Genomic DNA, 25,702 nt, shown 5'->3' on the forward strand with positions numbered 1-25,702 from the left:
CATTGCCTCCCTCCCATTTGGTGCCTCTTTCCTCAACCCTTCTATTCAGTCCCTCTTTCCCTCGAGCCCCTTGGCAAGGAGCAGGTAAATCAGGGGTTTCGGTGAAGGGACGAGGAAGTGATTGGGAGGGTCAATGATCTGGAGGGTCGGGAGAGGGAGCAGTGGGGACGGACAGAGAATGGTCAGTGAGCTGGAGGGTTGAGAGAGGAGGCCGAGAGAGAAAGGGAATGTGAGGGACAATCGGGAGAGGTGTTGAGTGGGAGGTAGAAGTCAAAAGATAAACCAAAAGAGACAGTAGGTTATTAATGGCTTTTACATTATTAAAAGTTAGAAAGTTAAGATCATGGCAACTACTAGGTTTTCAATATAAAAATTACAAGTCAGGAATGGGACTTATTCTCATAAGGTATTTTCTTATAGGAAAGTTATTTTTATTTAGCATGTAGTTTTTTGAAGGAAAGCTCCAACTCAAAATGGTGTGAGAGTTGAAAGGCACCTTATAGGTGGTGGTGTTCCCATGCCTTTATCCTTCCTGGTGGTAGAGGCTGTGGGTTTTGAAGGTGCTGTTGAAGAAGTCTTGTTGAGTTGCTGCAATGCATCTTGAAGATGTTGCACACTGTTGCTGCTGTGCATCAGAGTTGGAGGGAACAAGTATTCCAGGTTGTGGATGGGTCGTCAAAATGTGGGCTACTCTATCCTTGACAGTGTCAAGTCTCTTAAATGTTGTTGGGGCTGCACTCATCCAGGCAAGTGGAGAGCTTATAGAATCCCTACATAGTGGAAACAGGCCCTTTGGCCCGTCGAGTCCACACTGACCCTCCAAAGTGCACCCCACTCAAACCCACCCCTGTAACCCTACATTTTGACTAATTCACTTAGCCTGCACATCAGAGGCAATTTAGCATGGCCAATCCACCCAACTGCCACATCTTTAGACTGTGGGAGGAAACCAGAGTATCTGGAGGAAATCCACACAGACGAGGGGAGAATGTGCAGACTCCACACAGACAGTCACCCAAATCTGGGATTGAACCCGGGTCCCTGGCAGTGTGAGGCTGCAATGCTAACCACTGAGTCACTGTGCTGCTCCACACATTCCATCACACTCATGACTTGCACCTTGAAGCTATTGGACAGGCTTTGGGAGGTCAGGATGTGAGTTTCTCATTGCAGATTTCCCAACTCTTATTTGGTGTTCTAGTACAGTGGTTATATGGCTGGTCCAGTTCAGTTTCTGCTACCTGTAACCCCAAGAATGTTGATGGTGGGAGGTTCACCTATAGTATTGCCATTTCTGTCATGGGGCGATTCCCTCTTGTTGGAGTGATCATTGTCTGGCACTTCTGTTTTGCTGATACTATTTTCTAACGATAATGATTGTTTTAAGTTCCACCATCCACGTTATTCCTGGGTTTTCTGTCATTCTTGAAATACTACTTGTCTTTTATCACAAAGATATAAACAAAATACTTGTTCAAAGGGTCTTCTATTTCCTTGTTTCCCACTAATTCCTCCAGTCTTATCCCTTACGAGATTGTTTTAGCTGCAATCTTCTACATTTTATAATTTTATATGCTCTTATATTTCTTGCTGGTACAGACTGGACTCCCCGCACAACCCTAATCCCTATCTCAGCATATAGGGAAGTAACCACTTTAGTGCAAATTGCTACAAGTTAAAGCCCAATTTACTTGTCTTTGTGTTTAGGCTGCCTGTGACACAGCCACTCATCCATTGACTAATGTTGACAACATTACATGGAATTCCAACTCTGGCAGTACCTTTAAAGGAAAAATTGAAAATTAATTTATTACTGCCAGCAAATGTGATTGTGCGCAGAAAGCTCGTAATTCCAGGAATAGTATGACTCATGAGTGCTTCAGAGAGTTTTAATAGAAGTGAAAAGTAGAAGAACAAGATAAATATTTAGGGGTTACTCTCAAAACACTATACAACTAATGAACTGTTTGGGAAGCTTAGTATTCATGTAACGTGGGAAACATGGCTGATAACATGCACACAGCAAGAACCCACAAACAGCAAAATCTCAATGACTTAGGTGAATGTGAGATAACAAGGTGTAGAATTGGATGAACACAGCAGGCCAAGGGGCATCGGAGGAGCAGGAAGGCTGACGTTTCAGGTCTGGGCCCTTCTTCAGAAATGGGGGAGGGGACGAGGATTCTGAAATAAATAGAGAGAGAGTGGGGGAGGCAGATGTAAGATGGATAAAGGAGCAGATCGGTGGAGAGGAGGCAGGCAGGTCAAGAAGGCGGGGATGGGGCCATTAAGGTGAGTGTAGGTGGGGTGTTAGGGTGGGGGTTGGTCAGTCAAGGCAAGATGGACATGTCAAAGAGCCAGGGATGAGGCTGTTAGGTAGGAGGTGGGGGTGGGGGTTGAGGTGGGAGGAGCGGATAAGTGGGAGAGGTGAATTGTGTTTTATATAATGTAGCTTGTGTTGTAAATATTGGCCAGGAACCCAGGGATTAACTTCCATGCCTTTTAGGGACAAAAGTGAGGAACAAGAAGGTAATTAATTTGTTAAGAGAAAATACTGAATAAATTAATGAGTTTAAATGTCAACAAGGCTCTAGGACTGGAGGGTCTGTACTCTGGCTACAAACCTAGTGGATCACTAGTTTGACCTTGCAGCATTCCTTAGATTCTGTGACAATCCCAGTGGATTGGAAGGTTACAAATATTTGCTATTAAGGGAGAGAGTGAAAACAGGGAACTACAGGTCTGTTAGCCTGATGTCAGTATTAGAAAATATGATATGCTAAGAAAGCACTTGGAAAATCATGATGTGATTAGTCAGAGTCAACATGGCTTTAAGAAAGGGAAATTTCTGGACATTCCAAACCTGTCTCAGGAGTACCCAAATGGCTGGAATTCTGTTCAGGGCGATTGTGGGAAGATGTGAGTTGGAGTCGGACCCTGGAAACAGTGTGGGAGCCTGAGGCAGGCTGTTTAACAGGGCCACCTTGATGTTCTGGGATTTTTGCATCAGGTGTATACCCCTCTAGCCTTCACTTCTCACCCACTCTCCCCCACACACCCCCAATCATGCCACCTTATATCCTTCACCCCATCACCGGCTTAAGTTAAGACCCATGAGTAATAGAAGGCTGTCCTTACCATACCATAGGCCACTGTATCCATGTATGTTCTCATCTCGGGGTACACATTGTGTAGATACCATCCAAAGCTCTTGCACTGTAATCGCTGCCTCAGAGCTTTTCTGTCTGAAATGTCTCCAATATCAATCCCTGAATTCTGCAGACACAAGAAGAAAAAGAACAAAGCACTCAAGTGTTGAATCCTCGCTGATAATTATAACTGGAAGAACTGCATATTAAAAAAATACGTTCCTGAATGACAGCATTTAGACAGTGTGACAAAACAATTAGCATTTATGTGCATCATAAAATGCTCTGAGACGCTTCACAGGAGTGTTGTCAAACAAAAGTTGACATCAAGCCACTGCAGATATTTGGACAGTTGACCAAAGGCTTGGTGAAAGTGGTAGATTTAGGGAGCTCTTAAAAGAGGAAAGGGAAGTGGAGAAGTTGCAAGTTTTAAGGATGGAATTGCCAACCTCAGAGCCCAGGTGCTTAAAACGTCTGCCACCAATGGTGCACAATGAAAATTGAGAGACCTAAATTAGAGAAACACAAATACTTCAGGGGGGTTAAAAGTAATAATAGAATAGGAAAGGAATGAGACCATGAAAGGAATCAAAGCAAGGATGAAAATTGTAAAATTGAAACATTGCTAAACTGGACGTCAGAGCTGTCAGTGGGGTGATGTGTGAGCAGAATTTGGTGTGAGTTAGCTAATCAAATCATTTAAAATAATACTTAAAGCAATGTTCAGATACAGGTTTGATTTTGTAATCAATGATCAGGGCTTAGTATATGACTGGTTGATGGATTCTTATAATTTGACAACATAGAATTACTTAATTCATACAATTGCTTGAAGATATCTAAATTGCAGTGTAGTGAAGAGTTAAACAAAGAGGTTGTGGCTTCTCCAATAATCTGCAGTTTCCTCTCTCTCCCCTCCCTCTCACCTCCTTCAGGGCCACCAATTAGATCATCCTTTTAACCTCTCTTTGGCTCATTAATCACTTTTCTTCATTGTCTTTGTGAAGCTTTGTGATATCATTCTGTACATTCAAGATGATATATAAATACAAGACTTTATTGTGGGCAGCAGGCTCGGTGAGATGTAGGGATGCTGAGTCAGTCATCTCTAATGTGAAAGCGTCGCTGCTTTAATTCATTTTTAAAGGCCATTTTAAAACTTCACCAACGTTATAAAATTGCAGCAAAACAATGAAAAAAAACTCCTTTACCTGGAAAACAAGAAATCACTTATATAGCATGCTTCATCACCAAAGTGCTTTACAGCCAATTCCATCCTTTGGAGGACTACTCACTGTTGTAATGTCGGGCAACCAATTTGTGAACAGAAAGCTTCGACGAAGGGCAGTGCAACAACAGCCAGATCATCTGTTTCACTGATGGTGACTAAGGGATAAACATTCACCCGGGATGCTGGGCAAATTTCCACTGCCTTTCTTCGAACAAGTCTCACTACATCTCTTATGGTCATCTGAGGGGGCCTACAGGGCCTCAGTTTAATGTCTGAAAAATGGCATCAATAACATTTCCTCAGTACTGGCACATCATCAAAAACGACAATGGGTTGGCTTTTGAATGGCACCATGGTGCCACTGCACCACTTCTCTCAGCAAAAACCTCAAGAGAGAGTGGCCTGTCCAGGCAAAGAATAGTGCCCTTGAGTCCATTTAACAGCCGATTGACTGTTAATAGGATGAAGACAGGATTTCCATTCCTCATGATGACAGGTCTCACAGAAAATCAGAGCAACCAATCAGCGGATGGCAGCTATGCAGTATTAGTGCCACTGGGAGCAAAGGCCACTGCTGGTACTGCGGTCACAGGTTGACCGGGCAAGTTATGCTCAAACACATTGTATGTGGTTGGGGTTGTCTCTGGGTGCCATTCTGGCGGGGTTGATGGGGGTAGTGTGGTGCTCACAGTTTGAGAGGAGGAGAAAATTGGAGGGAGGGGTGGTGTGGAAGATCAACTCTCTGGTGCTGGGGTAGGGGGTGCCTGGCCACATGATTTTAATTTTTTAAAAAATTTAACCTATTTTCCCAACTAAATCAGTCCAGAGCTGTTAGTACACACCTCTGGGGTAGGTGGGACTTCAACCACAATCTCCCAGTCCAGGGGTAGGGAAACTACCAGTGTGCCACAAGACAGCCACTCAAATGGGAATGCCGCCCAGCTGACTGCTTGGCATGGGCCTTTCCTGGCACCACTGGGAGCAGAATGAAGCTTTTAAGTGAACATTAATAGCCCAAATGATGGCTTCAATTGGCCAATGGTGTGTAGGCTGTTCAATGCTTCTTCGCAGTTGGTAAAATTGGGGTGGGGCGAGAGCAGATAGCCATGCCAGGTTGGATTTTACATACCCCTTCTTCTGTCAAACTCACTGGCAGAGGAGCACAATGGTGCATTCAAGTGACTGAACTAAAATTTGAACAGCGCGATGAGAAGCATTGCACATCCACTGAGCCGTGGCTTCCCCTGTGGTGATTCGAATCAAGACTTTGAACACTTCACTCAACCTTAATCCGCTTCAAATTACTTGTGCATCTCCTAAAATAATCCAGTGAATTACTGCTCAATACGTCTACTGTTCCCCAGTTATTTTATTGATAGGTGAAACTCTGATTAGGCAAAATTAAGAACAATGCACTCACAAAGTTGGAAATGGCTTTACATTAGGTGTACGTACACATATATGGCCTTCCGAAGCTATGTACGCAATTTCCCAAGGCTGGCGTAGCTCAGTCATGCCTGGCCTGATGCTATTAAACAAATTTATGTGCATCATTCAGGAGGAATTAGAGGCTTTTCAGACACGACGAGTATTTAAACTGAAAGATGACTTGCCCATTCTCAAATAGCCAAAGCCCTCACCACCTGACTCTCAATGGCACTTTGTAGAAGTGAAACACAGGTAGGATTCAGAGGAGCAGCAGACATGGGAGTTTTAACACCAAATAATCAGTGAGTTTGAGTTGAGAGTTTAAAGTGGGGTTAGGGGTAGGGCAAAGGGGAGTTCAAATCTTCAAGTTTGATTTCTGGCATACTGTCAGAATGCAGGGAATCAGATCCATCAAAGGAAGTAAATGGATTTGCAGATGTCTTCCTATTGACCCACCTCAATCGGAATGCTCCAGGCCATGTAGACATGACTTCTGAACTCGTCCATCCACACCTCTGCTACTCTCAGTGCATTTCTACGGACATGCACAGTCAGATCCTCAGTGTAGGGCTTGTGAGCTCTCTCAATATGAGCGAGTCTGGAACAAGGGAGAACCTCAACACTGCCCCCACACTGCCAGACCTGCAGAGAGACACACACACCAATCATTAACTCCTACAACAGAATTACATACTGCTCCAGTACACAATGCTGTAAAATATTAGGTTTTTATGACGATGCAGAAGCCATGGGATGACAGAGCCGGAGTTATCTGGAGAGATGCTCAAAGTTCAGGCATTTTGTTTCACAGGAAGGTTACTGCTGAACCAAAGCCTCACTCCTGTGTGGAGAATTAATAAATTACATTTCAAATGGAAGGACATTGGTATAATGGTAATATCACTGGACTAATAATCCCAAGGCTTGGGTTAACTGTTTGTGGGCATGGGTTTAAATCTCATTTCAAGGCAGCTGGTGGAATTTAAATCCAAATTATGAATAAATCTGAAATAAAAGGGAAATAACAAATAACTATCAAATTCTTGTAAAGACTTTGGTTCTAATGCCTCTTTGCAAAGAAAATCTGCTATCCTGACCCACTCTGAGCTACATACTGACCCCATACCCACAACAATGAGGTAGATTCTTTGAACTGATCCACCCAATTCCGCCACCCAATTCAAGAATATTAGCAATAAATAAGTGAATAAATAGATCAATACACCTCATGATCAATAAATGTTGACCTTGCCAGGGACACTTACATCCAAGAATAAATAAATAAAATCATGGTTACAGTAATAGTACCATGATCTCACACACTATTGCCAAGCCACATCAAGAACTTGTTTTACATAAACTGGTTACATGATAAGTGGAATGAACAGTCCATTAGACCCAATACATTTCTGTTCCATGTATGCTTTCTTCAACACTTCCTCATCTCCTCCATCAACATGTCATTTTCATAGAAACGTTAAATCACTACAGTGTGGAAACAGGCCCTATGGCCCAACAAGTCCACACTGACCCTCACAGCATCCCACCCAGACCCATCCCCCTAATCTACAGATCCCTGAACACAATGGGCAATTTAGCCTGGCCAATCCACCTTAACTGCACATCTTTGGACTGTGGGAGGAAACCCACACAGGCACAGGGAGAATGTGCAAACTCCACACAGACAGTTGCCCAAGGGTGGAATTGAACCCAGGTCCCTGGTGCTGTGAGGCAGCAGTGCTAATCACTGAGCCACCATGCCACCCCCTTCCTCCTGTACTTATCTAGCTTCCCCTGAAATGCATCTTAACAGCTCAGGTGCAAGTGAACTCTGTATTCTCACCAGTCTCTAAGTAAAGAAATTTCTCCCCAATTCCCAATTGGCTTTATGAGTGACAACCTTAGATTGATAGTCGCTAGTTCTGGTGCTCTATAACAAATGGAAATATATTCTCTACACTGACCTGATCAAATTCAATCATGGATTTAAAGGCCTTTATAAGAGTCATCTTTCAGCCTTCTCGTTTCGAGAGGAAAGACTTATAGCCTGTTTAATCTTTCAAAAATCAACTCAGGCAATTGCTCAGTCTGCCTTCAAGATGATTCTGTATTTGGAATGAATGCCAGAGGCTGCTGATTTAGGGTCTAGCTAAGACAATGCTGACATGCCAAAGCGAGTTTTCCTTTTTCACTTTGTAAACATGCCAGCCCTTAGAAGCACAACTTTCTGAACCTCGCTCATGATCTCCTGTTGGGGCTTTCAAATCTTACAATAATTGTTTTTCTTCTACACACAAACACACTGAGTGAGCAAAACAGGGAAAGAAACCAAAGGGGGTGGATGAGGACACAAAAAAAAGGGAAAGACAAGCCTCCCACTTGTACAATTGAACTGGAGTTAGTGCTAGACATGCATACATTACTAACAAAATGCCTATGCCTAAAGCTCCTGAAACCTTGGTTTTCGTGTTGGTGATGGGTACATCAGGTTTCCAGCAACAAGTCTCCCAGTTACAGTCACTCAGAGGGGGAGGGTCAGAAGCTCAGATACTCAGCAACAGTCCATTTGGACTCACACAGTGAGCAAGCTGTCTGACCAGCTCAGTTGTTTCCAGAAATTTCTGGACATTTTTTACTCATTCAGGAGGTGTGGGTACCGAAGGCTGGGCCAACATTTTATTGTCCAACTTTAATTACCCTAGACAAGTTAGTGATGGTGAGCTGCCTTTTTAAACTGTTTATAGTCAGTCTAATCATCGCTTGTTGGTTTAATATTTATAATCATGGAAAAGCTGTCAATTTGTCTTCATAAAATCTTTCACTGTGCTGTAATAATGTAAATTCTTCGTAGGGTTGAGAAACTGAGTTTGGTTTGGACATGATTGTACAACACACCTTAGAATCCCACAATTCCTGTACATTCTCAGTGAGGGAATTGGTGGCAAGGAAATTCATGTACTTCTGCAAAGTTATTTGTTTTAATTGAATTGAAAATCTCTTTTGAGCCTAGAGCAACAGACAGTAATCATGCCACATCACGTTGTCTGGGAAATGCACAAGTGATTCTCGGTGACAAAACACTGATTCTGATATATCAGATACACACAATCTCTACCATCTAGAAGGTAGATGCAGATCAGGTGCAAGGGGACAACATCACCCTCCAGTAGCCCTTCAAGCCACACACCATCCTGACTTGGAACTATATCGCCATTCTTTCATTATCACAGGGGTTTAAATCCTGGACTCACTGAGTAACAACAGTGTGGGTATACCTGTACCTCAAGGGTTATAGCAGTTCAAGAGGATAAATCACCATCACCTCCTCGAGGAATCAATGATAAATGTTGGTCTAGCCATTGGCACCTATATCTTAAATATGTAAAATATAAAATAAATATGTATCTTCAAACAATAGTTAGCTTGTTAATTGCATGTCATAAGTAACATCAAGTATCATTTTGATTCTGCCACCTTTTCTAATTTTCCAATTCCCTACCTCCAGTGTGCATGCATTGTGTAATTGTTCCGCTCAGTGGGATTGTTATTCCTAATGAGGCAAGAAGGCTGAATCAAACCCTGTTCAATGTCATCTTGAAGCGAACTTTCAGAAATGATTCATCTATCATTTTAAACATATGTTGTCAGAGTGTTAATGTCACATCCAGCTGCCTCAGACAGGATTAGACAGGAACAGAAAGGCCACAAACAGTCTGTTGTGGATTTGTAGAATTTTATGGCTGAGAATGAAACCATTCAATCCATTGACCCTGTGCCAGCTCTTTGAAAGGATTATTCAATAGGTCTCATATCCCTGCTCTTTACTCATAGCCCTGCAAATTTTTACTTTTCAAGTCTTTATTCAATTCCCTTGTGATTAGATCAATTTACACTGCTCTTGCAGGTAGCACACTTTGAAACAGAACAGATCTCTGTCTGAATATTTGGATCACTCTTAGGAGGTGAAATTTGACCTCCTTTCACTGACACATGCAATGTTGTCTTCCCCGGCCTCACAGAGGAAAGAAGAATACTTTTCTCATCCTTTTCTGTGTTGGGCTGGATCTTGTATGGAAAACCACACCTCGGGCTTAATTGTGGCTGAGTCCAGGCATATCGACAATTTGCATTTATAAAATGCCTTTTATATAGGGGCTTTTCACTGGGTGGGAAGGTGTTTATCAAACAACATTTGATGCCAAAGCACATAAGGACCATCTAAAAGAAGGAAACAGAGGCAGAGAAGTGGAAAGGTTTTGGGATGAATTTCCAGGAAGCAGTGACAAGGGAGATGAAGGTACAGCCAACAAGGGCAGAGTGATTAAGATTAGACATGTTCAGGGGATCAGAATTGGAGGGGTGCAGAGACCTTGGGCAGAGTGATTTAGATTAGACATGTTCAGGGGATCAGAATTGGAGGGGTGCAGAGACGTTAGACTGTTATGGGACTTAATGAGGTTATAGGCATGGGACAGAGTGAGGTTATAGAGGAATTCACAATTTTTAAACAACATGGTGTTCACCTGGCTTAATGTAGTTCATTGAGGACAGAGGTGATTGGTGAACAGGAGTTGACACAAATTGCGATATGGGCACTCAAATTTGCAATGATGTGAAGTTTATGGAAGATGGGAGATGGGAGGTTAAACAGGAGATTGTTGGAATAGTCAAGTCTCAATGTCCTAGAAGCACGGATGAGGGATTTCAGCTTCTACAGCCACACAATCTGATATCAGTAATCTGCCAATGTGTAGTTTTTATGATGAATATAGCTAACAATGTAACATTGACCAGATAATCTGTTTTTGTAATCTGTAATGTTGATTCAGGGATCGATATTGGCCAGGAGCAATGCTCCCTCTAAGCTGCTTGGTTGCTTAGAGTTACCATGCGCACTAATTGGCATGGCAAAGGCATTCCCAGCATGCACTACTTCTTCTGGAATTGGCTGCTGCGTACAGGCCCTGCACTCCGAGCAACAGGAAAAATAACTAGAGGCAATCTTGGCCAGAACACTGGTGATAACACCCAGCTCTACTTTAACAAAGCATCATGGAATCTAGCTGAAAAGGCCGGTGTTTAATGTCTCATCTAAAAAAGGAGCGTCAATGGCAGTGCACTGTTCCTTCAGTATTGTACTGAATGTCTCTTTGGATATGAACGCATAAAGACATGATCAAAGAACAAGAGTAGGCCACTCAGACTTTGAGCCTGCTCCACCATTGAATAATTTCAATTCTGATCTAATTTTTACATCAAGTCTATATTCTCGCACATCCCCATTAACCTTTCATCCCCTTGATAATCAAAAATCTATCTACCTCTAAAAATATTTACAGATTCCACATCACTGTCTTCTGAGGAAGGGAATTTCAAAGACTCTCAGCCCTCAGAGAGAAAATGATTTTCCACATTGCCGTCTTACATGAGTGAGCACTTATTTTAAAACCATGACTTGCTAGATCTATGTCCCCACTACAAGATGAAACATCGTTTCCATATCCACTTGGTCAAGTCCCCTCATGTCTTATATGTTTCAATATAGTCACCTCTGACTCTTCTAAGTTCCAGAGGATAAAGACCTAGCCTGTCCTTAAAAGTCAGTCCGCTCATTCAAGGACTTGATATGCTCAAGCCCTGGAGTTGGAAATGAACAACTGACACTGTGGTTCAGAGGCAAGTGTGCTGCTAAAGCCAGCTGATGGAGAATTATATTGTCTAGCATTGGCTGCATATGCTTTGATGTCTGCTCAGGAGATCTCATTGCAACTAGTTCCTGCAGGATTCTGTAGGATCCACCATGGGTAAGTTACTCAGGCTGTTTAACTTTGTACTCACCTGTTTAATGTGCTCCCATCGTTTAAACTACAAATTCATTGGATATGTACTCAGCTTAAATCAGGGGGCACTCTAATTCAGTTATGGCTCTATCATCTCATTGAAGGCAGTTCAGAGAAGGTTATCCGGGATGATCCCTGGTATGGAGGGATTGTCTTGTGAGCAAAGGTTAAACAGCTTGGGACTGTACTCACTGAAGTCTAGAAGAATGAGAGGTGATTTCATTGAGACATAGGATTCCTCGGGAGTTTGACCGGGTAGATGCTGAGAGGATGTTTTCCTTCATGGGAGCGTCTAGCACCAGACAGCATAGGCTTTGAATAAAGGGGTGCCAATTTAAGACTGAGATAAGGAGGAATTTCTTCTCACAGACCAAAGGACGTCTTTGGAGCTCTTGCCACTAAGACCTGTGGGGCAGATCCTTGTGTATATTTGAGGCTGACATGGATAGATTCTTGATCAGTAGGGGAATTGAGGGTAATGGGGAAAAGTCAGGAAAGTGGATGTGAGGAATGTCAGATCAGTCATGGACCTAATGAACAGCTGAGCAGACTTGAGGGGCCGAATGGCCTATTCCTGTTCCTATTTCTTATGATCTTATGGTCTTAGTACTTGTAGAGGGGGTACCACAGGATTTCCAGAGATGTCAAAAGTAGGCAGTTTACAAGGAAAACATACATTTCTAACTCACTTTCACAATTTTAGCAAGTCTCCAAGCATTTCACAGCTAATTAAGTGCTTTTGAAGCATAGAAACCAGAAGAACTGTGGATGCTGGGAATCAGAAATAAAAACAGAGATTGCTGGAAAAGCTCAGCGGGTCTGGCAGCGCCTGTGGAGAGAAATCAAAGTTAACGCTTCGGGTCCAGTGACCCATCCACACGACTTTTGAAGCATAGCCACTGTTGCAATGTAGAAAATGTTGCAGCCTATGTGTGCACAGCAAACTCTCACAAATAGTAGTGAGATGATGGTCAAATCACATTTGTTTAATGATAATGGTTGAGGGATAAATATTGGCCCAGGTCACTGAGATAAACCAGGCACCCCTTGTCTGCCACATTGCTCTTCTTCCATGGTATCTTTTATATCCAATTAACAGGTCAGATGGAACCTCATTTTAACATCTCATCCGAAGATGATACGTCTGACAGAGCAGCATGCCCTCAATCCCTGCCCCTCCAACAATGCAGCACTTCCTCATTAAGGTTCCTCCGACGTACAGCTTTCCTTCATACTGACCCTCTGATAGTGCAATACGTGCTCAGCAATGACCCCCTACGCCAGACCATGTGAGGATGGCAGAGTTTATCTCTCTAAAGTGAGCTAGTGAACATTGCAACAAACAACATTTCATTAGCTTTTTAATTCTGGGTTTATCAATATAATTCAAATTCCACCATCTGTCATGGAGCATTAACTTGGGTCTCTTGATTATAAGACTATGGCACAATCATTGTAATAACAGCTCCCCTTAATTCACTTCTCTGTAATGTCTAGGAGTACTTTCTTATAAAGTGCTTGACAAACACAGATTTTCATTTTGAAATGATATAGTCCAAGTTGATTTATATTTGGACACTAATTATGATATTCTGTGTGTTACTATGCTACTTTGTTGCCATTTCATTTTTGCTGGGACCACTTTAAAGATAAAATGAGGCCATATTAGGAAATAATTTGGGAATCCGTGACTTAGAAGGACAAGGGCAGCAAAAGCATAGAAGCAGCATCTCTTGGCACCATCTCCTCCAAGCCACAAACCATCCTGATTTGGAATAATACTGTCGTTCATTCACTCCCTGAGTCAAAATCCTGGAACTCCCCTCCTAACAGTACCATGGGTGTCCCTAGGCCCCAAAGACTGGAAGAGTCGAGGAGGGAACCATCATATGCAATTAGGGATGGGCAATAAATGCTGACCTTGCAAGCAATGCTGACATCAGAGATTTTTTAAAAATAGTGCACAGCAGTCTTCAGATTGCCTGCCTAACAATCAAACATTAATGACCTCATCAGTATCTGGTTGTCATGGAGAGCTGTAATGTACAGCTCATTCCTGAGAGCAGAAAAATGTCCTTAGTATTGTCATCAATTTCTTCACAAAAATTCTGAATTTCATTTGGTATGATTGATTAGCAGCCCTGCTTCAGGTACACCACAGGGTCAGCATTTTAAAGAAAATGTCCAATATACTCTTTCATTTGAAAAGTCTGATTCGATTCACCAAAAGCTCTTCAATATTTTTTGATGAACCTGGATTTTAAAGGCGGATTATGGTTTTAACATAGTCATGTCTCACTTGATTCGTCAGCTCTGAGCGATATTTAAAACGCAAGAAATCAGAAGCAAAAACAAACTCAACTTTAATCTTCAGTGTAAACATTAGTTTCTGCCTCAACCTCAATAATAGTACAAATGAATTGCACTTCATCACAACTGTATAAAAAAGATTCAACTACCCTTGCTTCTGAATCTTTTATCATTTAATCTTGTATCTCTGATTCCTCATCCTAAAGCAAAACAGCACCCAGTACATCAACCAGCACTTCATTGAGTTTTACAGGATATACCAAGAGAAAACATTTGAAAAAGAATTCAACAATAAAACTGTCAGGGTGATCACTCATTTGGATTGCTGCAAGTGTTTCCCAGGCTTGTATTGGGGCTGTGCTCATCTGAATCAAAGCACGAATTTCTTTCTTATTAGATAGATGTTAGCACATCTACTCAAAACAGTTAAAACATTACCATTTAGAAAAGAGAATGGTTTATTAAAATATACCTAACAGGTAGCCTAATCTTTCCTCTAAGCACAGCAACAAAGCTCTTAGTACAGTAAATGTCCCAAGGTGAATCACAGGAGCAATTATCATTATGACACTGGGCCATGAAAGGATTTTCAAGGACAAGGTAAATTTTAAGGAGCACGTTGAGATGAGCAAGACACAGACAGATGAAAAAGTTTAAGGAGTAACTTCCAGAATTGAGGAGCCAGATAGTATAGGCACCACCACCAACAGTGAAATGATTAACATCAAGGATGCAAGAGTTCAAAACTGGAGGAGCACAGAGACCTCAGAGGGAAACAGAGGAAACAGAGACAGGGAAGGGTAAGGCCTTGGAAGAACTTTTAAAGAAGAATGGGGAAATTTTGCATTGAGACGTATCTTAACCAGATACAAATGTTGGGCAGTGAGCACCAAGATGATGGGTGAATGACCTTTGGTTTGAAATAGGAAATTGGTATGGCTTAGCTGAAGGTTGTAAAGTGTGGAAGATAGGAGATCAGCCAGGAAGGAATTGAGATAATAGACTTTGAACAGTGAGACTTGCAGCGGATAGAACATAACACTTAACATGATACTTCAACAAACTTATGATTCAGAAAACACTTTCAAACAGTGGACATTAAGATTGACCATCCAGAGTTCTACAAGTTCATGATTAAAACAGTAACCAAATCTTTCAGTGAAGAGAAGAGAGTATTTTTTGACATGTCAGTTAGAAATCTCTCTACATTGAGCTGGAGAGTCCCCTGATGCAAAGTGAAATAAAGTAGATTGCAGAGAAAGCAGATTCTGAACAGCTGAACACTAGACATTTGACGTTCAATATTACAACAGCCATCAAAAACCTTTCTGCTAAAGCAGCACATAGTCTCAATAGATGTATGTTGTATTCCATACAAATGTGTTTGCATCAGATCTCTTTACTTAATGATAAAATGAAACCTCACTGAAATGTCTAATACACCATGCCATCTCTGTGTTTCTTCTGTTGGCATCTATTTCTTCATGGGATGAAGCCCTGTTTGGCTTTGAATTTGTTATTTGTTTCTCCATTATGTCAATATCCAAATACAACAACAGTTTTGGATATCTGTAGCAAAAAAAGGATTCAAATTATTCACTTAAAATGTAAATGTGTAACTCTTTCTTTTCAATTAAGACATTCCTTAAAACCTAGTTCTTTGATCAAGCTTTTAGTCACTTGTCCTAGTGCCTCTTACATGGCTTGGTATCAAATTCTGTTTGATAATATTTCTGTAAAGCACCTTGGGACGTTTTATTATGCTAAATATGCCATATAAATGTAATTATTTTGTTTAGGCTGATTAATTTATGTTAAGTAACAGAATAAAGTCAACGGGTGAGTCTGGAAACTCCAGCGACTGAAGATTAATTACTAGGTCACTGTTGTGTAGAAAAACCCCCAAGATAGGTCATAGAGAAGGCAAGCAACATTGTATGTGTTTTTAAATTTCCTTTGAAGGCATCTGTGTTACTAGTTTTAAAAATATCAGAGATGGGGAAAAAGCATAGCTGTGCTACAGTTATGAAATATTCATTTGGGTGTTGAAGATTCTTGGCTAGTAGAGGGGAGACCGTTTGGATAAATGATATTCAGGATTTGCACCGTCAGGAAGGAGAGATCAGACTGGAGTAAGATACTACCTGAGCGAATATATAGTTCAAGGACTTTGGGGGCAACATGGGAGTAGGAGTGGTGATGTTTTCTTTCCTTTCTCTATTTTAAAAGTTTAGAATTCAGTAATCTAGTTGAAAGGTTAATGAAGTAGCTGACTTGGCTGACTGAGGGGCAGTTATCTGCCTGCAATCTGAAGACTAGATAAGGATGCAGGAAGTGCCGATTTCTATTAAAGTTTAATAGTGTGAGTCATCTCAGGCTCACCTCAGCTTTATTTAAGAGCGGGCTTGTTGAAAATGCACAATCAGTAAGCTTTGCACACCTAGGAAGGAGAGATCAGATCCAAGTTACACAGCCCGAGTGAGTATATATTTTGGGGACTTTGGAGGAAGCATGAGAATTCGTTGCAAAGGAAGAGAGATGCATTTTGTTTGCTTTTCTGGCTCAGAGTTTGTAAGTTTTTGTTAAGGCTAATTGAAGCCCAGGGTCAAAGATCCCAGCACAAAAGAAAGAGTGACATCACAGGAAAAATGCAAGTTCATTGGTTGGCAATGGCTGCTTATTTATCTATTATAGGTTACTTTGAGATTGAAGGGAAATAGGACAAATATGTACAGATTACACACCAACACACCACTAAAAAATTAAATTAAAAATTGAGAACTAAGTAAACAAAAATAGAGATGCAGGGCCAGGCAGTGTGCTGTGCCTGCATGATAGGTGTGGTCCACAGAACACAACCTGGGTTTCTGGATTAATAATCTACCAATAATGCCACTAGGACATTGGCTCCCCTTTAAAATAACTTACAGTGACCATATTTGTAACAAGTGTTGGTTGCTTGAGGAACTTCGGCTCAGAGTTGATGAGTTGGAGCCTGAGTTTTGAATGCTGTGACACGTGGTGTGGGGGGTGTTATCTGGATGCTGTGTTTCAGGAGATAGTCACACCTTTTTGATTAACCACCTCAAATTCAGTCAATGGTGATGGATGGGAGAGCATGACTAATAACAAAGCAGGTAGAGGGATCCAGAATGTAGTACTAAAGGAGCCTCAGCCCTTGAGCTTCTCTAACAGGCTTGAGATTCTTGCTGTCTGTGTGGATGAGCATGGAGGTTGTAGGGAGGATGAACAAACTAACCATAGCGTCATGGTACAGTGAGCTATTCAAGAATGAGGGAGATAAGAGAAATGTAGTTGTAATTGGGGATATAGTGTATTCAGGAGAGTAGATGCTGTCCTCTGTTGCCAGGATCGAGACTCCTGAAGATTATGCTGCCTGTCTGGTGCATGGGTTCAGGATGTCTCATCTGGGCTGTACAGGAACTTGAGGTGGGAGGGGAAAGATCCAGTTGTCGTAGTCCACGTAGTGCCAACACTGTAAATAGAAAGAGGAAAGGGAATATGTGCAGCTAGGGGCTGAATTAAAAAGCAGAATCAAAAAGTTAATAATCTCTGGATTACTACCTGAGCCTAGGATAATTGGCATTGGGTCAAAGATTGGTGTGGGAGAAATGGTTCAAAATCATGGGATATTGGTGTCAGTACTGGGGAAGAAGAGAGCTATTCCGATGGGACAAGCTCCAACTGAATCATGCTGGGATCACAGTCCTGGAGAATCGCATAGCTAGGGCTGTGGGTAGGGCTTTAAACAAAATAGTAGTGGAGTTGGTTTCAGTTGCATGGAAGATTATGGAAAATGATCAAAGATGGGGGAAGGTTCAGCAGAGATTGACTCCCTACCCCACAGCCTATGCCACCATCAACTAGACACAAGTCAGGAATGTTTAGGAATACTTCACACTTCCCTGGACGGGTTTGGCTCCAACAACACTTGAGTAGCTTGACACCTTCGGGGACAGAGCAGCAACCCCTCCCTCCCCCATCCCAGCCCACGCTCAGTCGTCACCTCATCCCCCACCTTCAACATTCACTCTCTCCACCCCCGATGCACAGCAGCAGCAGTGTGTACCATCCACAAAACACACTGCAGCGACTCGCCAAGGCTCCTCCAACTGACAACACCTTCTAAACATGCCACCTCAATCTCTCCTGGAAGGATGAGGGGCAGGGTCTAGACCCACTGGAGGGTGCATGCTTCTCACTCCTTGCATTAAGCTCTGAACTAATCGGTTAGACATTTGTGTTTTATTTAGGGAGTACATATGAATAATGTCAGCAATCCTCGCTCTCCTGCTCAAACCAGTTTGTGGTGTTCCGGGTGGTCATCACTCTTTACTGTTCAGTCTCTACGCTAGCTTCCTGTAATTTGTTCTATTTTAAGAAAAAAGAAAATACTGATTAATAAAAAGATTTTGTACACTTCAGTCACCTCTTATTAGGACTTACAATTGCCACTCATAACCCTTGTATCCATCCATTCTCAATCTGAGGGATCATATTCCAATACTATGGAAATACTATATTGGGGCCTGGTGGCACATGAAATTTCCTAAAACTAAGTTCTGATAATCACTAAATACTCATCTGGGCTTCCCCCACACTAAGGAAGTCTGAGCAGACAGAGGCTGAGGAGCAATTTTTGGTATGGCAAGAGTGAAGTATGAGAAGAGATTAGCTCAATCAGGATGGACTAGGTTGCAGACTAAGTGCAGATAAATGGGATTGGTGGTTGACATAGACATGATGGGGTGACAGGCTTGTTTCTATGCTACACAGCTCTATATATCTGAGAACAAGTAATAGGGAAGGGAGTATGGAAAGGATCAGGAACCTAACTTCAGGAACAGCAGATAAGGAGTCAACTATGAGACGGAGGAATGCTCAGGACAAGATTGAGGGTACTTTACTTAAATACACACAGTAAATGAAACTAGGTAAATGAGTTTGTAATGCAGACTAAAATTGGCGAGTACAATGTTGTGGTTATTGCATAGATGTGGCTGCAAGGGGATCACGGCTGGGGACTAAACATCCAAGGATATATATTCTAACGAAAGGGCAGGCAAATTGGCAGAGAAGGCAGGGTTGTCTTGCGAGCACAGAAAGTAATTTAATTGATAGCATAATGTGATATAGGGTCAGAAAGGGTAGAATCGGTGTGGGTAGAGTTGAGGAACCGCAAAGGGAAAAAGACCCTGATGGGAGCTGTGTACAGGCCTCCTAGCAGTAGTCAGAATGTGAGAAAGAAAATAAATCAGGAGATGGGAAAGGCATGTAAGAAAGGCACTACTACAATCATCATAGGAGACTTTAATGTGCAGGTGGACTGGGAAAATCAGTTTAGTACTGGATCTCAAGGAAAGGGAATTCAAAGAACATCTACAAGATGGTCTTTGGAGTAGCTTGTGGTACACTCCACTGGGGAACAGGCTGTTCTGGATTTGGTGATGTGTTATGAGGCAGACTTGATTCGGGAACTTGGGGTGAAGGAACCTCTCGGGGGCAGTGACCATAATATGATAGAATTCAACATTCAGTCTGAGAAGGAGAAGCTAGAAGCAAATGTATTATAATTGAGTAAAGATAACTATAAAGATTTGAGGGAGGAGCTGGCCAGAGCTGATTAGAAGGGGAGCCTTGCAGGGAAGATGCTGGAGCAGCAATATCAGGAGTATCTGAGGGTAATGGGGGAAGCACTGCAAAATTTCACCCAAGGAAGAATAAACATACTAAGAGGCAGACGAGGCAATGGAAAAAGCATACAACGTGGTTTGGGAAGCCTTTAAAAACTAGCAGAGATCAACTAAAAAAGCAACAACATGGAAAAAGATGAAATATGAGGGTAAGCCAGCTTGTAATAACAAAGAAGTTTGCAAGAGTATTTTTAAATATATTAAAGGTAAGAGAAAGGCAAAAGTGGATACGGGATGATGGAGAATCAGGCTGGAGAAGCAGTAATGTGGAATAAGGAAATGGTGGAGGAACTGAACAGATACCTTACATCAGTTTTCATGGTGGAAGACAGGGGAAGAGTTAGGGCAGAGGTGAGTCTGGTGGCCATCACAAAGGACATGTTGCTGGGTTTGAGAGTTGTAGTGATCTGAAAAGGTTAAACAGGATGGGGCTCTTTTCTCCAGAGTTTTGTGGGTGAATGTTTCTCAGATACATTAAGGGAAAGTAAGAGAAGTACACGCATGATCTATTAACAAGTTGTGAATATTAATTGTTGTGAATGTTGTACTTCTTTTTGATATGAAGCAAACAATGTCATAACCAATAATTGGGCAGTGTGCCAGGAGATTGGGGTCCTTTGAATGACTACAGTGAGATGGTTACATTCCTCATGTGTAACCAGAATGTGAACTACACTGCAGAAATGAATGGAGAATCCATCTAGTGTGGCTGTTCTTGACAGATGCATTTGAAGTGGGATTTGAACTTGACTTTTGTCAGAAAATTGCTACTGCCAAGGCATGTTGACATTGTCTCCAGGGAATAAAATGATGCAGCTGAGTAGCTATAACACAGACAGACTGATCTCCTTTATGGCCTGGGTATTGACAGAGGTGCTTTATTCAGGTGGAGTTTTGGAGGAAGGGAGAGCAGATTCTGATTTTTTTATGATGGGAGCCTCACTCATATTTCCCTGAGTGGGGCAAAGGTCTGTAACCTACAACTCTAATATTTCAGCTGTGATAGCAGACTGTTTCCAGTTCAGTCACATGAGGAGTAACACTTAAAACTATTGTATCAAAAGAAGAAAGAGTTGTATATTTCTTTAGTTGTGGGAGAAAAAGCTGCTCATTTTGCTGCAGTTATAGCTTCAAATGGATATTTTAATGAAAATCAGTGCTCGAAATAAACTCATTTCAATGGTACAGTGGGACTATGATTATAGATAATATCTTAGATTTAAGGGCAAGTTTTATGATTGTATCCATTATTATTTCTCATATACCTGATACGATTCATTACTCTGATTGTGCTACTAGAACTTAGGTTATAAAATCAATAACTCAAAAATTACCTCTCTTAGGACTTAAAGATAAATGTTTTGGGAGCCACTTTGAGCAAAATTCCGAAGAATCATCAGACCTTGAATGTTTGCATTTATTGTTGCAAATTGAGAGATGCAGGGGTGGATGGGTGGGGGTGGAGATGCAAATAGGGCAGGTTGACCAGGCAGGCAGTAATGGATATGAGAGGTCAAGTGATGAAGCTTCTAGGGAACCATCCAATTGGAATTGGCCATCCTTGCTCTGATCCATGGCTGTCCAAAAACCCGGAGCACGAATGGAGCCCTGGATAGGTAGCCATGTATTTATACAATGTCTTTCAAGACTTCAGAAGGCAGATGGAGCCTAGATTTGGCATCTCATCTGAACAGCAGCACCTGCAACTTCAGCACTCCAATATTACTAACCCCCTGACAATATACATCCCTTTCAATACATCCCTTTTAACAATGCAACACGCCCTCAGTACTGTCCCTCTGACAGTGTGACACTCCCTCAGTACTATCCCTCTGACAGTGTGACGCTCCCTCAGTACTGCCCCTCTGACAGTGTGACACTCCCTCAGTACTGTCCCTCTGACAGTGTGACGCTCCCTCAGTACTATCCCTCTGACAGTGTGACGCTCCCTCAGTACTGCCCCTCTGACAGTGTGACACTCCCTCAGTACTGTCCCTCTGACAGTGTGACGCTCCCTCAGTACTGCCCCTCTGACAATGCTGCACTCCATCTGTACTGTCCTTCAGACTGTGCGGCACTCCCTCCCTCTGCCCCTCTGATAGTTTGGTACTCCCTTAGTACTGTCCCTCTGACAGTGCAGTAGTTCCTCTATATGCACTGGGATTTAAGTATGTCAAGTTCATGCCAGCTCTCTACACTCCTGCCTTTTCCCATATCCCTACAGTTTGTTTCTGTTTAGATAATTTCCTTTTGAAATCACAATTGAATCAGGAAGTGCTTCTCAGACTGTAAACACTTGCTACGTAAGAATGTATTTCTTCACTTTGCCTTTGGATGTTTTGCCATTTTCCTTAAAATGCCATCCACTAGTTCTTGATCCTTCCACCTACAGCAACACTCTGGTTCCTCCGATATTTACTCTGGCAAGACACCTTACAATTTTGACACCACTATCAAATCTCCTGTCTGCCTTCTCCTCTCCAAGGAGAAAAAACCCAGCTTCTTCAATATATCTGCATGACTGAAGTCTCCATCGCTGGGACTATTCTCACAAATCATTTCTGCAGCCTCTCCAATGGTTTCTCATCCTTCATAAAGTGTGGTGCACAGTTGAGGATGAGTTAGTGTTGTACAAACATTCATCGTAATTTGTAATTTATGTCTCTCTCTAAAGCCTCCACTTTTGAGGAACGTAGGAGCACAAGTAGGCCATTTGGTCCATCAATACTGCTTCACCTTCAGTGGGATTACAGGTTGACCTGGTTGTGGTTCCAGCTCCAGCTTTTTCTATGAATCCAAAAGCCTTGACTCCCTTTTCTAGTGACCTATAGGCCTCCCACTCTCTCCCTATTTATTTCAGAACCTCCTGCCCCTCCCCTATTTCTGAAGACGGGTCTAGGCCCGAAACATCAGCTTTCCTGCTCCTCTGCTCCTCTAATGCTGCTTGGCCTGCTGTGCTCATCCACCCCTACACCTTGTTATCTCACCTGTATCAGCCTGCCTGGCTGAAAGCAAAGCAAATAATTACTGGTCAGATTTTTCCATTTGTTTGACAGCTTTAAATCTAGTGTTTGCTTTTAGCATCCATCTAGCTCTCACAGAAAATTCTGTTCATTCATCAATAACAATAAGTAGCTGAATTGGAGTATTTTGGGCCAATCAGTGCTGGACTTTTGCTGAGGCACCAAAGGTTTTGTTAAACAGCTGGATAGCTGCTAAGACTGGCAATGAGTTTTTAAGGAAGTCCTGCCAAACTTAATGTTAACCTGACGTTAGTAAAGTTACTGCTGAGCTTTGCCTGGAATGAAGAGGGCAGGGACAGCTGCCTAATAATCAAATGGGCAGGAGCTCTTCAATTAGGCAGCACCATAAAATGTGACTTTGCTGTTGTATGTAAGGCGCCAAGGATGGCAGGGGACCAAGGTGTAAAGTAAATGATTTGTTGGTACAGGAGGGGCTTTCTAGGTATGGGGCTCGTGGGGAGAGGATGTCAGGAATTCAGAAGCAAGCACAGAGATGTGACGCTTAGTGGATTTTAAGACTGAGCTAGATAGGTTCTCGATTACCAACGAGATCAAGGGTCATGGGGAGAAAGCTGAAGAATGGGTTGGGGAACTTATCAGCCATTTTTGAATGGTGGAGCAGACTCGATGGGCTGAATGGCCTAATTTCTGCTCCTATGTCTTATGGTCTTACGGATATTCCTCAGTTCCTCGATCTGGCACCAAATGCCTTTGACGGAGGGGCCTGTACTAGCCCCTTCCCAATTCAGCTGACAGGTTTTTCCAGTCAGGCATGTGTAACAGCAACAGGCCCACTTGCAGATATTCCCAGTGGTGTCAGAGTAAGGCCTATGTGTTGTCCTTATGTAGCCATTTAAGGACCTCAGTTGGCGATTGCCAGGAATGCCCTCACTACCTGATGTCAGTGCTGATGGACCGGGGAAGACTTTGGTTATAACATCATCCTCCTTAATTACTGGAACAAAAACAGAAGTTGCTGGAAAAGCTCAGCAGGTCTGGCAGCATCTGTGAAGAAAAAAATCAGTGTTAATGTTTTGGGCCCAGCGACCCTTCCTCGGAACTAGACACTGTTTTGGATTCAAAGCGTCAACTCTGATTTTTTTTTCTTCCTAAATGCTGCCAGGCCTGCTGAGCTTTTCCAGCTACATCTGTTTTTGTTCCTGATTTACAGCATCCGCAGTTCTTTCCGTCCTCCCTGACTGCATGGCTATCCTACCACCAAACCCACCACTGCCAGGAGTACAAGGTTGTACCATGTCTTCATAATCAGAGCTGAACTTAAACTAATTCCAACACTTGCTCACTGAAACACAGCAAAGATCAGAAATTGGACACCAGTGTCCCATTAAATTTTAGTGTTTGCTGCCCAAACTTCAAATTTTAAATGCACTTAAAAAGGGAAGCAGGAAATATTGGCAGATCAGCTTTGTGATAATTACCCTGACACTGAGTTCCACGTTCTCCCCTCCATAGATCTCCATGCCTTCATCCAGTAAGCCAATCTCCTCAAAGTATAGTCTGTCTACCACAAAACATCCAATCAGTGCAGGGCTTCTACAAAACACACAAAGAAGGAAACAAAGCTGTGTTTAGATTCTCCTGCTGAAGATTTAAGATTATAAAATTTGTGCTGAGGTCTGACCAGCTCCTGGTCAAATGAACAAGAAAAAATTGAACATTTTTCATTTCATAAACATGTTGCAGATGTAGGTAAATCCAACATCAAATTCAGATTTGTAACATATTCAATATGCGCAGAGATGTTGTTCATAAGATTGTCATTTTGTCATCGACAATACAGCCAAAATAAGCAGGTGCCAAGTTGAAGCATGTAATTTTCAAATCGCACAGTGTTCAGATCAGACACAACTGACAATGAATCCAACACTTTGACTGGGAAATGATAAGTAACTTTCACATGTTATAATTGCCAGGTAATGACCACTTCCAACAAGGCAGAATCTAACCACCCCTCCGTGCTGTTCAGTGGAATTACCATCACTGAAGTGTCTGACATCAACATTCTGGGTGTTACCAATGACCAGCTCTATAAATGCTGTGGCTACAAGTGCAGGTCAGAGACAGGGAATTCTGCGGTAAGTAACTCACCTCCAGTCTTTCCAAAGATTGTCATCCATCTACAAGGCACAAGACATGAGGGTGATCGAATATTCTCCACTTTCCTGGATTCATGCAGTTCAAACAACATTCAAGAAGCTTGACATTATCCAGGACAATACAGACCATTTGAACAACATCCCATCCAGTACCCCAACACTAAGCCCCTCCAAAACTAGTGCATAGTGGCAGTATACTCTGAGCTGGGTATATCAGTGAAGTATGTATCCTGAATAGGGGATATATGATATGTGGTGTAAACTTCAAATGAAGTATATCAACGAGGTGTGTACTCTCTGTAGGGTATACTAATGATGGTGACTGTGTGTATGAGCGTTCGTGCATGTGTGGGGAGGGGTGGGGTTTGGGGCAGAGACAGAGAGAGACTGACTGGAGTAAGTTGTGGGTTGACAGTTGTATACTCTGAATGTGGTATAAGAATAAGGGCGTATAGCCTTAATGCAGGCAACAGTAATTGTTATTAAGTCTTGCTGTTTTCTACTATAAAACTGTCAAAAGCGATCTAATGATCCTGTCAATTTTATGTTAGGGAAATGTAGTCAGAAGTCACACAACACCAGGTTGTCCAACAGGTTTATCTGGAATCACACAAGCTTTCGGAACAGAGCCCTTTTGTCAGGTGCAGCGAGACAGCAGCACACACAGACACAGAGTTTATAGACAGAGAGATCAAGGGCAGAAAGATCAAAAGATCATACAACTAGTGTAAGTGCAGTGTCAAATGATAAGTCTCTGCAGGTGAACAAGTGTGTTAGACAATGCGTAAAGAGTTCAGAAAGTCAATGTCAGTGCTGTGCTGTCATGACAATCAGGCAGAGCCGTAGGAATATACAAAAGGTCACATCTCAGGTCAGACACTGAATTGTAG

At 42.2% G+C, this 25,702-nt stretch overlaps 1 protein-coding gene across 2 annotated transcripts in view; it reads right to left on the reverse strand.

Moving 5' to 3' along the window:
• Positions 1-25,702, reverse strand: part of LOC125459330 (polypeptide N-acetylgalactosaminyltransferase 18-like) — a 222,732-nt gene that overhangs the window by 68,591 nt on the left and 128,439 nt on the right. For both annotated transcript variants that reach the window (XM_048545669.2, XM_048545670.2), the window contains 3 exons: positions 24,135-24,249; positions 6,265-6,450; positions 3,139-3,276 (listed from right to left, as the gene is read on the reverse strand). In XM_048545669.2, the coding sequence (XP_048401626.1) occupies positions 3,139-3,276; positions 6,265-6,450; positions 24,135-24,249 (439 nt within the window). The remainder of the gene's footprint in view (positions 1-3,138; positions 3,277-6,264; positions 6,451-24,134; positions 24,250-25,702) is intronic.

The sequence above is a fragment of the Stegostoma tigrinum genome, chromosome 17 (assembly GCF_030684315.1).
Source record: "Stegostoma tigrinum isolate sSteTig4 chromosome 17, sSteTig4.hap1, whole genome shotgun sequence".
In the NCBI taxonomy this organism is placed as follows: domain Eukaryota; kingdom Metazoa; phylum Chordata; class Chondrichthyes; order Orectolobiformes; family Stegostomatidae; genus Stegostoma; species Stegostoma tigrinum.